At 34.2% G+C, this 15,098-nt stretch overlaps 1 protein-coding gene across 3 annotated transcripts; it reads right to left on the bottom strand.

Annotated features, from left to right (window-relative positions):
- Nucleotides 1–5,076: 5,076 nt before the first annotated feature.
- LOC132103894 (H-2 class I histocompatibility antigen, K-B alpha chain-like) lies at nucleotides 5,077–14,800 on the bottom strand. 3 transcript variants are annotated; one of them, XM_059508952.1, is made up of 6 exons: nucleotides 14,689–14,800; nucleotides 13,712–13,951; nucleotides 13,308–13,562; nucleotides 12,578–12,856; nucleotides 12,140–12,271; nucleotides 11,739–11,873 (listed from the first exon to the last, which is right to left on the bottom strand). In XM_059508952.1, the coding sequence occupies exons 1-6, from the start codon at nucleotides 14,762–14,764 to the stop codon at nucleotides 11,782–11,784; spliced, it is 1,074 nt and encodes a 357-aa protein (XP_059364935.1). In that variant the 5' UTR covers nucleotides 14,765–14,800; the 3' UTR covers nucleotides 11,739–11,781. The 3 variants fall into 3 exon arrangements, with proteins under 3 accessions (XP_059364936.1, XP_059364938.1, XP_059364935.1); XM_059508953.1 differs by lacking the exons at nucleotides 11,739–11,873; nucleotides 12,140–12,271 and adding an exon at nucleotides 5,077–5,580; XM_059508955.1 differs by lacking the exons at nucleotides 11,739–11,873; nucleotides 12,140–12,271; nucleotides 12,578–12,856; ... (1 more) ...; nucleotides 13,712–13,951; nucleotides 14,689–14,800 and adding exons at nucleotides 5,085–5,580; nucleotides 5,744–6,022; nucleotides 6,467–6,721; nucleotides 6,896–7,135; nucleotides 8,506–8,644.
- Between the last annotated feature and the right edge of the window lie 298 nt (nucleotides 14,801–15,098).

Here is a 15,098-nt window from a genome sequence, read left to right as displayed (position 1 = left end):
ACCAATTCTTTGCAGAGGTAAACCCGAAAAATACCATTTTGAGCTGAATTTGCTTTAGATTTATTTCCGAATTATCATTAAGGAGACAGTATCCAGGATTGGGAACAAAAAATGTCAAGTATATCCCTACTGGACCAATTTCTATAGGGAGCAGAGACTGAAGCAAATAAAATAAATATTGATTGTGATCTCATCATTAAAGGCCTGCAAGTGGAATAAATAAAATAATGTACACTGTAAAAAATGTACTGTAGAATTTACAGGATTTTACTGGCAAAAAAGTTGCCAATAAAATCCTGTAAAGATTATGTTAATTGCTGTAAAATGGATTACAGGATATTACTGCAAAGCAAATTACAGTTAATTGCTGTATGTGAAATACAGTAGTTTGTAGTATTTTTTACAGTAACATTGAATTTTACCAGTAGTTTATTTTACAGCAATATTTTGTGATTTCATTAAATTACAGTGTTTAACTGGCAAAAAAAGTTGCCAAAAAAATCATGTAAATACCCCTAAATAGAGTATGATGTTGTAATAATTTAACAATGAAACTGCTTTAAAGAGTAATTTTAACAGTTAACTATAAAATACTGATATAAATGCATTATCATGAGCACTATCTTAATACATTTACAAATGAATAAAAAACAAGTCAATGATGTAGCAAATAAGTATTTATTAAAACTGGCAGAAAGACATTGCAAGGCTTTTACTGGTAAAATAACATTTTCAGTCTTTCAACAGTTAAATCTTATCATTAAAATAGCATAGCATCACAAATAACTGTTTTAAAAAAGCCATATTCAGAGTAGAACATTAACTTTCTATAAAAATGAAGGTCAATCAACAGAATTTGTATAATTTTGGTAAAAAAAAATATGTTTTCATGAAAAGACCTGGTCCCGTCTTCCGACTCGGTGGATCACGTCAAGAGCGTCGCTAAGCTTACCAGCGATGTCAGGTGCCACATGTTCGAGAATGTTCCTAACAACCGAACGTAGATCCTCATTCTTGGTTTCAGGAACCCTGTGAACCTTTAAACACCAACGCCGACTGTATCGTTCGAGCTGCTCAATCCACGATTGGACATCCTTGTCTGAAGATTGAAGCTCTACAATATCTCTGGCCATTTTGCACATCTTCTCCGAGTGCACGTTAACATCAGAAGCAAGCTTCTGCACTACCACAGAGAGGTTGTCAACAGCTTTCGTCGTAGAATCAGTCGAGTTCTCAATGCAGATTAGCTTTTGGAAAGTAGCATCTTGTTTTGCAGACAGAGCTTGAATGGCCTTCAAAATGTCGACGATATCTTTGCTTGTTTCAGACTTCTTTTTCGACTTTTTAGAGGGAGGACTTTTTGCAGGAGACACTGGAAAGGGTGTTGCTAAGCAACAATTTAAATCCTGTTTCGTATCACCCGACACTGGAAGATCAGAAAGCACAGCGAACCTGTTGCCCAGGCAAGTATCAGAGACTAGCTCAACTTCGGCGCCAACCTCGACATCCATAGTTTTCGGGAAAACTCGTCTCCTTCTGCCCATTTAACAAATGTCAATGCAAAAGTGTTCACATAGAAGATCACCAAATATAAATGAAGAATTAAAATGCCTGATCAATGACATTACTACCACAACCGCCAGAGCTCAACTTTACACGTCCATCCACCATGACGCCATCTTGGCCCTCCCCAAGAGCTTTTATCAAATACGCATATAGACCCTTTGCATGTGACGTCACCCTCTACTCACGCGAATTGTGAACGCCATGACCGACGGCAGAAGAGCTATGCTGTAGGATGGACGGCAAGCCTAACGAGTACTTGTAGGCACAGTGCAGTGTTAATGGTCAAACTGTGTATTTACAATGTTAAAGAGGCTGAAAACAATAAATATTCTTATTAGGAATAAAACTGCATCGTTTTTTTACTGTGCAGAGCAGTAACGTTAGCTGAATAGTTAGACCTACTACGCTACTGTAATTTTAATATTGGTCATTGTGGTGGTACTTGGACAGCCAAATATTTTCTGAGGTGGTACTTGGTATAGAAAGTTATAGATCAACTGCATTAGAAAGTTGCATTTGCACACCCAGTAAACAACGGTAACTTAAGTGGGTAGCCACGAACGACCAGGTCCTGTAAAAACAGGTCACGTGTTATATACATCTTTACTTAAGTAAAGAATAGATATTAATACAAAATAAACCATAGATTGACGTCTTACCTTTGCCATTATGAGGTACCTCCCCGTGCCGTGAGCGTAGCATCGCGTACCTGTAACCCAGCCAGCTACAAAGAACTGGTAAGCATCCAGACTTTTAAAAGCTTTGAAATCAGCACCAGTGTATTGGGATACTCCGTTTACCACATAGTGGTACAGATCGTGTGGAATGAAGTCGGGCAGGGCCGGCCCTGACCAATTTGCTGCCCTAGGCGAGATTTTACCTGGCGCCCCATGCATCACAGCCCATTTCACCCTGTCATTGTGTTCATGATTTAGCATATATATATATATATATATATATATACACACACACACTACAGTAGAACTGTTTCCAACACTCATAATAAATCATCATATTAGAATGATTTCTAAAGGATCATGTGATAGACTGGATGTCACATGTGACACTGAAGAATGGAGTAATGATGCTGAAAATTCAGCTTTGCATCACAGAAATAAATGATAATTTAAAGTATAATAAATTGAAAACAAATTATTTTAAATTGTAATAATATATCACAATATTAAATTTTTTTCTGTATTTTTGATCAAATAAATGCAGGCTTGATGAGCAGAAGAAACTTCTTTCAAAAACATTAAAAATAGTAATGTTTCCAAACTTTTGGCCTGTACTGTATCCCCCCAAAACTGCACAACTGTAGAGTAAAACATTAATAAAAAAGTGATAATAAAAAATGCGTCTTAAAACTGACATGATTGTACAAAATCACAGTCTGGGGGCTCAGAACAACTGCTAACATTAAGTTTAAGGTAAAAATAACTGCAATGAAATTATAGTATCTTACTCCTATGCAATAAATTGTTCATTCACTACATCTCTTTACCTCTGTCTTTATTCTCTTCTCTTCTTTTTGGCACTGTATCTATCGCAGACTATGCTCATTTATAATGTGTCATGTAAATTCGGCCTTCCGTCACAATCAGGAAACTTTCACCGTGTCTAGAACTGGCGCGAGCTGTCAGGCCCGTTTCTACGAGCTGTGTGTTAACAAAAGCAGTGCTGTCTACATTGGATGCGGCGTCGGGCACGCTACACAACAAATTACCAACAACTGATCGTGCGCGCGCTGTTTCTGACGCACTTCAAGCACTCGATGGGCGGGGGAAGATTGAAGAGCCGGACTTTTTTTTTTTTTTTTTTGCTTTATTTGGTAGTATTTCGAAATAGTAGCCTATTATATAAAAAAAAAGTAAAAAAAAAAAAAAATTCACTCGTTCACTCATTCTGGCGCCCCTATGGATGAGTGGCGCCCTTAGCATTTGCCTATACCGCCTATGCCGCGGGCCGGCCCTGAAGTCGGGTAGACTCTGCGATTTAATGAGGTCCGTGAAAATGGAGGAAAAAGGTAAGGATCAGTATCCAATCCTGCGATCTCCAGCTTCTCCAAACACTGTTCTTTGTGAGCAAATACAAGATGCCTTACCTCGACCGATAATGGCACGACAGCTTTTTCAATAGAAGAAGCCATAAAGTTTAGTGTTATTTATTTTAAACTGATTAAAACTTCCTGCTCGTCCACTACTATTTAGCTTGTGCTTCCGGTGATTCTGCCGTCCGTCATTGTGTCGTCACGTGGTCGTAGTCACGTGTTTGCAAAGGGTCTATTGATTCTGTATTAGTTCTGTTTGTAACCAGCAGAGTTATCTCAGAGTTTATGAACTACTTTACTTCTAAAATCGATACTATTAGAGATAAAATTGCAACCATTCAGCCGTCAGCTACAGTATCACACCAGACAGTGCACTATAGACCCCCTGAGGAACAGTGACAAAGTGATTTATCAGAAAATACACATACGTATCACTCAAGTAGCAAAAAACAGCCTTAAGATAAGTGATCATTTGCATTGTTTGCATTGAGAATATGAAGTACACTAGAAGTCATTTTGGTTGTTTGACTTTTTTGTGACAGACATTGATCTGTTTGACTCAACCAATGGCATGAGTTTAGGGGCGGGACTACATGTATTGTTCAACCAATGACAGAAAAGATGAGACTTCAGGAAAAAAGTTTGAAAGTCATTATATTTTTCCAGTGCTGCAGAAATCACACACTTCACCTTTAATAAATCAACACACAACTCAAGACAGACTACAACAATATGAATCCAGCTCAGTGACCAGAAACAGCTGAGTGTGAACGTCATTTGCTTGAAAAAGCAGCTTCATGAATGCAGTTGTATAGTAATCAGCTTGATCAGAATCATTTATACTATAAGCTATTATACACTGTTTCATAACTGACCATATCTGTTTGCCAGAGAATAGAGAACTACTTTTCATGTTACACATTTAATGGTATTCTTCATCCTTTGAAATGTTGAAATGTTGTGTTCCTGTGGCTAAATGGTAGAGCATTTTGTTAGCAGTGCAAAAGGTTGTGGGTTCAATTTCCAGGGAACACACATAATTATAAAAATATATATAGCCTGAATGCAAATCAATTTGGATAAAAGCATCTGCTTAATGCATAAATGTAAATGTTTCAAGAAACTCTCAAATGCATAAAGCATAAAGAAAGATAATAAGTGAATTCTATTATGCAATGTTCTTATTACCGTGGAAAAACTTTTTTTTTTCTTGCAAAATTAGATTTAGGAATACTATTTCTCTTAAGAATGTACCAAAATTAAAAAAAACAATATATAGATTTAATGACTAATGAGTGCTCATAAATTTGTCCACATCCCAGTTCATCACTCCTGAGCTCTTGATCAACACACATGACATTAATTCATCTGCAGCATGGACTGAATTTTGCAAGATTTTTCAAGAAAGACAGTGAATGTGATGTGGAAACACATATGGATGATAATATGTGTCGACATCATCATAATCCACAATAATAAAAATTGTCCCTCTAACACTAGTGTTCCCTATTCTTTTTCTATTCTATCTACTTAAGAAATATATATATATATAAATATATTGCTTCGTGTACCGTGTTAGACTGACCGAGACTTGTCAAAACACAATATTGCTCTTTTGCTGTTTGGATTGCTTCTATTGTCCTCATTTGTAAGTCGCATTGGATAAGCGTCTGCTAAATGATTAAATATCAATGTAAAATCATAACTTCTCATCTTATATATCCCACTGGTAACTTCACGGACCTAGAAAAGATACAACATATTATCAAAACTTTACAACAAGGATATTTAGAGGTTTAATGCAACCGTGATCATGCTGAATATTTATAACTCAGCACTGGATGATTTCTTTTTGCAGATGCAGTAACCAATCACAATGAGAGCGATTAGAAACAGCGCTGCTGCTGCGACTCCTGCTGTAACAGCCTGCGGAGAATCTGGATCACAGTCGAGACATTTCCCATCTGCACAAGGACAACAGAAATAATAAATACTATCACATTTCATAATAAATTCTTAACTATTGGAATGCATGAAGGCACTTGAAATGTAATCGTTTGTGACATTTCAGAATTATTGTGTTCTCCTGTTACAGATGTGAGAGACTGTATTTATGCTGATATTTACCCCATTCTGCTGAAACTGGTTCTGTCAGACTGTTGTGATTGACAAAACAGTCATAAGATCCTCTGTGGTTTCTGTCGATCTTCACACTGGATCTCATCTGAAAGGATCCGTCATCATTGGGTCTGATTTCAGAAAATATTTGGTTCCCAAGTGCAGTTCTGTCCAATCTGATGTTCATCTCAATATCTCTGGGGTAGAAACCAGTGACCAGACAGATCAGAACCAGCTTACTGTGATCATCAGGAGCTTTCCTCGCAAACACACCAACATCTGGTGAATCTGGAGCGGAAAATAATAAAGCAAAAAAAAAAAAAAACATTACATTTTCTGAAATTGCTTTCTGTGCTGACAGAAATGGTCTTCGTCATTTCCTTAAAGAAAGAACACCGTAAAGGATCAATAAGTCTTATGTGTTTTTTTCATTAGTTATCCTTATCAAAACAATCTAACCAATGTCAACTAAGACATATGAGATCGAAGTAGATGCATTTTAAAAATGACAATTTGTTTAAACATAAAACATTTCGGCATGTGAAGTTTTTAAGTTTAGATTGATTTTTTTTTTTTTTTACAGTGAAATTCATACAGGTTCGATAATGTAAACATTGCTTAAAGTGTCATCAATTGTGATGATAATGATGAAAAACAACCTCTGTACCACGACAAAATCAGTCAAAAACACTTACACACACACGAGTTAATTCTAAAGTGATCAGAACTTACTCTTATATGTGTTGTTAAACGTGGAGATCCACTTAGTGCAGTTTATGAGGAAGTCCTTGAGAAATGGGTTTCGTCCAGTTTGATGATTCATTTCGGTTTCTATGACTTTATCCATCCACGGGAAAAAGTTATACTTACAGCTAATAAAATCCTTTCCATCGTATGCAAACTCATCAAAGGCCTTCAGACTGATCACTGCTCCATCAGGGAGTTTCTCCAGCTCACAGCCACTTATTCTCTGGAGCACATGCAACTCTACAATAACAATACAGTAAATAATTATACTTGTGTGCCCTTGAGAATGCATGGGTGCATTTTGAGTGAGTATAGTATAGATGCTCAAAGTGGATATACTTGATGAGATCACACCTTTATTATAATTCCTGAAGTCAAATGTTGATTAGATGTTGATAAAAGCCCTAAACTCACCAGAACACTCAGAGCAGTTGGACAGAATCCTGATCAGATCTAGATACCCATCTTTAGTTTCAGCCGGTGCTCCAGGAGCTTCGTTCCAGGCGTCTTCAGTCAGATTCCCTCTCATCCAGATCTGTTCTTCAGTTCGGTAGCGAGCGATCTGTATGTGATCAGACTCACCCACAGCACTGAACGCTGGAAATGGACCTGCTTTGGTCAGGACTGTATACTTGTAGTGCAGGGAGTGTTTCTCTGAAAAGCACGAACCACAATGAAAAGAAGCAGCGAAACCTTTTCTCCTGTAAAAACAATGCCAAAAGCTATTTGTAAGTTCTTACTTAAAAGGTTAGTACACCACAAAAAAAAAAAAATCTGTCATTAATTTCTCACCCTCATTTCTTTCCAAACCTATAAGATCGTTCACCTTTAGAACACAAATTGAGATTTTTTTTATTGATGAAATCCGAGAGCTTTCTGACCCTGCATAGAAAGCAATGCAACTAAAAATTTCCCAGGCACAGAACTGTAATAAGGACATTGTTAAAATAGTCCAATGTGAAATCAGTGGTTCAACCGTAACGTTATGAAGCTATGAGAATACCTTTTATGTGCAAATAAAACAAAAACAATGTCTTTATTCAGCAAGTTCCTCTCTCCTGGGTCAGTCTTTGATGTGTGTTTTATGAGAGTGCCAAAGAATTGCAAAGATGAACAAAGGTTTTACAGTTTTGAAACGAGTAATTAATGACAGAAATGTAATTTTTTATGACATTATTGTTTAATTTACTTGTTTTTTAACTACTTGTACCATTTGTTATAAGGCAGAACAAAGCTAGCTACACTCAAAAAAGTCAGTAATTTAAATAAAGAGCTGATGATTTTTTAAAGGAGGAAATGGTATTCAGATGATGATGATGATAACGTTCATGTTGTCTGTATAAAGTCATTTGTCAGCTCAAAACCAAAGGAAGTGTGGGTAAGATGAGCCACCTGCAGTCTCTGAGTCTGCATTAGAGTTAAAAACAATGATTTGTCTCTGATTGAGAGTATTCACAAACTGACACACAATCACTGAGCTTGTCTTTTATAAGACACACATGGAACTGAGAGTTCGTTGAGGATAAACACTGTCAAAAAAGTTCATTCTAGTAGACTAATTGTGTCAAACAGAAAGTGATTTGAAACAAACCACACACCGGAAACGAACAGAACAACACGCAACGGGAAAAACATGAACGGTTGTTTTTTTTATTTATTTTTTTATGCACATATAACAATCATGAACTGTATTTGAAATAAATAACGATCAACATATAAATATTTATATATATATATATATATATATATATATATATATATATATATATATATATATATATAAACATAATAAATTGCATTTTTAATTATGATTATTGTGATCTATTGTATTGTGTTATGATTATTTTATTATGATTATTGAGTTTGCTATGCAAGCAGAAGAGCTCTGTTTAGCTCGGGTTCATATTTAAGAGAGCTTTACCGATGCAGTTCAGCCAAATCTTCTATTTTATTCCAACTATTAGATTATTAACCTTGTATAAGTCCCAAATTTTACAAAACAGGTGAATAAACTCTGTGCTTACCTGGTTTCGCATTGCTTTGAGGAGACATGCAAATAAAAAGAGATAATAAAATGAGGCAAAACATTGCTGTCTATTCAGAGAACGTTTTGAACGAGAGCGCATCAGATACTTCAGTCCTGAAATGATTTCAGACGAGTCCTGATCAGATCAGCAGTGAAGTGAGGGTGTTTGCGCGCACTGCTGCCCCTCACTGGCTGCTGACGGTATTACACTTTCGTTTTCCAGCCCTATGACTAAAAAACGAAACCTTAAATCTTCAAATGACAAAAAAATAAATAAAAAAATAAGCAGAATATATGGTTTTTTTTCAATGATTAAAATAAATAAATAAAAACACTTTAACATGTATTTGATCCCTCCACAGTAATTGTTAACATCTTTGCAGACAGATATACAGTACAGCATCTGAGGCACATTCACAGTGCAATTAAATCTGATATTCAAACTAATTCAATTTGAACAAAACATAATTCCATGAATATACTGTATCTCTATATACTGTATAAACCTTTATGCTTAAAAACATTCAAGAAACTGTCAAATGTCAAAAGTTTAAAGTGGTGTCATTTTATAGGAGCATATATTAAAATAATAAACAGGGTCTGTTGTGATTCAGTATTCTGAAGTGATGTTAGAAACAGCGAAGGTACAAAAATGAAATCTGAAAACATGTTCAAATGGTTCCCTTTTTTAATGTTTTAAAAGCTTCTTTCTTTCAGTTATACTAACATCAAAGGAACATTTGATTGTATCACCGTGTAAACTTATTATTACTGAACGTTCTATTAATGTTTCTGTTACTATTACTGAACGTTCTATTAATGTTTCTGTTACTATTACTGAACGTTCTATTAATGTTACTGTTACTATTACTGAACGTTCTATTAATGTTTCTGTTACTATTACTGAACGTTCTATTAATGTTTCTGTTACTATTACTGAACGTTCTATTAATGTTTCTGTTACTATTACTGAACGTTCTATTAATGTTACTGTTACTATTACTGAACGTTCTATTAATGTTACTGTTACTATTACTGAACGTTCTATTAATGTTACTGTTACTATTACTGAACGTTCTATTAATGTTTCTGTTACTATTACTGAACGTTCTATTAATGTTTCTGTTACTATTACTGAACGTTCTATTAATGTTTCTGTTACTATTACTGAACGTTCTATTAATGTTACTGTTACTATTACTGAACGTTCTATTAATGTTTCTGTTACTATTACTGAACGTTCTATTAATGTTACTGTTACTATTACTGAACGTTCTATTAATGTTACTGTTACTATTACTGAACGTTCTATTAATGTTTCTGTTACTATTACTGAACGTTCTATTAATGTTACTGTTACTATTACTGAACGTTCTATTAATGTTACTGTTACTATTACTGAACGTTCTATTAATGTTACTGTTACTATTACTGAACGTTCTATTAATGTTTCTGTTACTATTACTGAACGTTCTATTAATGTTACTGTTACTATTACTGAACGTTCTATTAATGTTTCTGTTACTATTACTGAACGTTCTATTAATGTTTCTGTTACTATTACTGAACGTTCTATTAATGTTTCTGTTACTATTACTGAACGTTCTATTAATGTTTCTGTTACTATTACTGAACGTTCTATTAATGTTTCTGTTACTATTACTGAACGTTCTATTAATGTTACTGTTACTATTACTGAACGTTCTATTAATGTTTCTGTTACTATTACTGAACGTTCTATTAATGTTACTGTTACTATTACTGAACGTTCTATTAATGTTTCTGTTACTATTACTGAACGTTCTATTAATGTTTCTGTTACTATTACTGAACGTTCTATTAATGTTACTGTTACTATTACTGAACGTTCTATTAATGTTACTGTTACTATTACTGAACGTTCTATTAATGTTACTGTTACTATTACTGAACGTTCTATTAATGTTTCTGTTACTATTACTGAACGTTCTATTAATGTTTCTGTTACTATTACTGAACGTTCTATTAATGTTACTGTTACTATTACTGAACGTTCTATTAATGTTACTGTTACTATTACTGAACGTTCTATTAATGTTACTGTTACTATTACTGAACGTTCTATTAATGTTTCTGTTACTATTACTGAACGTTCTATTAATGTTTCTGTTACTATTACTGAACGTTCTATTAATGTTTCTGTTACTATTACTGAACGTTCTATTAATGTTTCTGTTACTATTACTGAACATTCTATTAATGTTTCTGTTACTATTACTGAACGTTCTATTAATGTTTCTGTTACTATTACTGAACGTTCTATTAATGTTACTGTTACTATTACTGAACGTTCTATTAATGTTTCTGTTACTATTACTGAACATTCTATTAATGTTACTGTTACTATTACTGAACGTTCTATTAATGTTTCTGTTACTATTACTGAACGTTCTATTAATGTTACTGTTACTATTACTGAACGTTCTATTAATGTTACTGTTACTATTACTGAACGTTCTATTAATGTTTCTGTTACTATTACTGAACGTTGTATTAATGTTTCTGTTACTATTACTGAACGTTCTATTAATGTTTCTGTTACTATTACTGAACGTTCTATTAATGTTTCTGTTACTATTACTGAACATTCTATTAATGTTTCTGTTACTATTACTGAACGTTCTATTAATGTTTCTATTACTATTACTGAACGTTCTATTAATGTTTCTGTTACTATTACTGAACGTTCTATTAATGTTTCTGTTACTATTACTGAACGTTCTATTAATGTTACTGTTACTATTACTGAACGTTCTATTAATGTTTCTGTTACTATTACTGAACGTTCTATTAATGTTACTGTTACTATTACTGAACGTTCTATTAATGTTACTGTTACTATTACTGAACGTTCTATTAATGTTTCTATTACTATTACTGAACGTTCTATTAATGTTTCTGTTACTATTACTGAACGTTCTATTAATGTTACTTGTAGAACGTTTGTGAAAGAACCTTGTCAGAACAATCAGAGAACGTTCTGTTAGCTGTGGATGTAAAGGCCATAAATACCATTTTAGCTTAGAATACTATTACATCTTATAACAATAAGATTTGTTTAATTTGACTTTCCCCTCATATTATTTACTGTTCATGTAATGAGATAAATAACTGCTTTTGTTTTGCAATTTATGTTACCTCTTATAAATAACTTCTTAATAACCATTTATTCTTAATAAAGTAGAGCTGACACAGATTAGAAACACAGCTGGAGAATTAGAATCGAATCGAGTGTCTAAAAGTCTGTATTGAGCTCTTGATCAGACGCTTCGGGGAACTGAAGCTGTTCAGTCGTTCCTCCATAATAATGATAACTTCTCATTAGACCTGGGAAAGAAACAGCAGATCATACAGAAGAAAAACCTCATCTTGAGCACATGTTTGAGCTGCACTGATGTCACACTTCACATTCGTTTAATAAACTGATAAACATATCTTTATATCATCAAATGAAATCCAAATATTGACAAATCTCACCATCAAAATCTCTACCACCACATATTTCTATTAATTTTTAGCTCATATATTTCAAAACTAAAATTTACAAATGAGATTTAAAGCATCAATGATCACGTCGAATGATTCATTCTCACCATGATGCTTTTTCCTTCTGTTGATGCAGCGAGGAATCACAGAAAAGACTACAGCTAGAACTAGAGCTGATATTAATATTCCTACTGTAACAGACATCTGAGATTCTGGATCACAGCCAGAACATCTGCCATCTGCAGAACGGAGATACAACAATAATAAAAACTAAATCAGTATATAGAAACTTGAACTCAAATCACTTGAGACAAACAACATTACTCCGTTTCTATATCTTGCATTATTAGCTTGTAAATTAGTGCTTTAAAAACATCCAATGGTGTGTAATACAAAGTTTGATATAAATAACTATAATTATGAAGAATAGAGATGTATGACTTGAAAATGAATATGGAATAGATGTTATATGTGATGTATACATCATTGATGCATAGTGTTATGAATCACTGAATCATAATCCTCATCATATATGTGATATTTACCCCAGTCTACTGACACTGGTTCTGTCAGACTGCTGTGAATGACACGACAGTCATAAGATCCTCTGTGGTTTCTGTCGATCTCCACACTGGATCTCATCTGAAAGGTTTCATCATTATTGTGTCTGACTCCAGAAGATGTTTGGTTCTGAATATTAATTCTGTTCAATCTGATGTTCATCTCAATATCTCTGGGGTAGAAACCAGTGACCAGACAGATCAGAACCAGCTTACTGTGATCATCAGGAGCTTTCCTCGCAAACACATGAACATCTGGTGAATCTGGAGCGGAAAATAATAATGCAATTAAAACAGTTATCAATAATTATTTCTCAGAGTGTGAAAAAAAAAATCCTTGTGATTATTAATCAATAAACTTAGTTGCATGTGATCCATGGTGACAGACTTCTACTAGAACTTACTTCACTGCACACACATCTAATAACTTTCATATACTTTTATCATTTAAACAAGTTTTTTTCACAATGTGAAAGTCTGTGGTTGAAAAACCCAAACCCAGAAAATAAAAACCATGTTCAAATGAGAATATAATGAATCGAATGAGAATAATGCTTTCCCCAACAGTTTTATATTTCTAACTCTTCATATACTGACCTGTCGTTTAATAATAATGAATCTCTTCTGTATCAAATCAGAAACAGCTTCCTGAAGTTCAAAAACACAAACACACACAAAGACAGGAGCTCATTAAATGAATCCGATCCCAACGTACTCTTTTTGGTGTTATTAAACGTTGAGATCCAGTCCAGACAGTTCTTGAAGAATTCCTGAAGTTTTACTCGATGGTCTCGCTTGATTTTGGTTTCTTTGACATTAAGACTTTTATCAGAACACTGTGAGGTGTCAGAACTAAAGGCAACACAATCCTCTCCTCCAAATCCATATTCATCAACCGGCGTCAGATTCACTGCTCCATCAGGAAGCTTCTCCAGCTCACAGCCAATCACTCTCTGAAGAACAAAAAGATCTACAAGCACAGAACTATAATGAGGAGAAACTTCAATCTATGCATGTGTACTGATGTGAGTATAGGACACACTGTGGCGACTCATTTAATAACCTGTCCAGTGAAGTTCCACATGTCTGATAATGAAGAAGAGAAAGGGTTAAACTCACCAGAAGACTCCGTGCGGTTGGACAGAATCCTGATCAGATCTAGATACCAGTCTGTAGTTTCAGGCGGTCCTTCAGGAGCTCGGTCCCAGTCGTGTTCAGTCAGATTCTCTCTCATCCAGATCTGTTCTTCAGTGCTGTAGTGAGAGATCTGGATGTGATCAGACTCACACACAGCGCTGAACACTGGAAGTGTGTCTGCTTTTATCATGACTGTGAACATGTAGTGGAGAAAGTGCTTCTCTGAGGAAGACAGACACGACAGGAGACACGTTTAGTCCTGCTAGCACTGATCTATATATATACCAGCAGACCGTGTATGATTACTAGAGATAAACTTACAGTAACTTACAGTACAGCATCAATAGCCTACAAATAGCCCACAGAAAACTGAATTATGAAAGTTAAATCTACAAATAAAAATTGATTTAAAAACTGATTTAATGTTCATTTTGTTCGCTTGTTTAAAAAAAATGGTGCAAAAAGATAAACAGGTTCCAATGACAGTGTCAGTTTAATAATAACACTTTATTTAAATATTATTTTAATATCTTTAATACAAGTGTTTTCCTAAATTTAACCAACGAGACTAGATAGGTCCATGTTCTGGTTTTTACATGTTTTCATTTGTCCAGTTAGAGGATTATCAGTGAACAGGACTAATTTCCCGTAAATTTATTGTTTTTTTTTAAACAGTTTTTTACCTGTACTTTTCATTTAACTTGCATTGAGTTAATTTTCGTAAATGACTGGATAATGTACTGTGAAATTACCAGTAGCCCAATTTTTATTCCTTTTTTAATATATATACAATGTAGTAAAGGCATAACAATATGCAGCAATGTTTAAATTGCCCAACTATAAGATAAAAACCACAGCCCTCGTGTGAAAATGCAAGACGAAGATGAAGAAATCTTTTATGTTTTTGTCTGTCAGCATTGGTCAGAAGTTAGACTATGAAACTAATAAACTGTGCTTACCTTGCTGTGCATCGCTTAAAACCGCGGAAAAGAAAAAACAAATAGGCAAAACTATTCCTATATCTACATAAAACATGTTTAAAGGAGAGCGTATGAACCACTTTTGTCCTTTATATTTTCATCCCAGCATCCTGTTCGTTTAAATGACTCGAAATACTTGCTTGACGGGATCATTTCCTCATTTAATCTCATTGTCAATATTGTCTTTAAAAACACACTCATATCATACTCTCACTACTAGTATGTATAGATTGTTTTAATAAAATGAAAAGTGTCTCTATTGAAAAACAAAATTTTGTTTAGATAAAGTCGTTATCATGGTTTGATTTTCCTTTAGCTTCTAATTATAGAAAAATATCACACGTGCTCTTGATATTGAACATTACATGATTTTGTCAGTATTTTGTTTT

Source organism: Carassius carassius, chromosome 25, assembly GCF_963082965.1.
Source record: "Carassius carassius chromosome 25, fCarCar2.1, whole genome shotgun sequence".
Classification (NCBI taxonomy): domain Eukaryota; kingdom Metazoa; phylum Chordata; class Actinopteri; order Cypriniformes; family Cyprinidae; genus Carassius; species Carassius carassius.
Note: the sequence above shows the minus strand (reverse complement) of the source record. Positions and strands in the feature narration are given on the sequence as shown.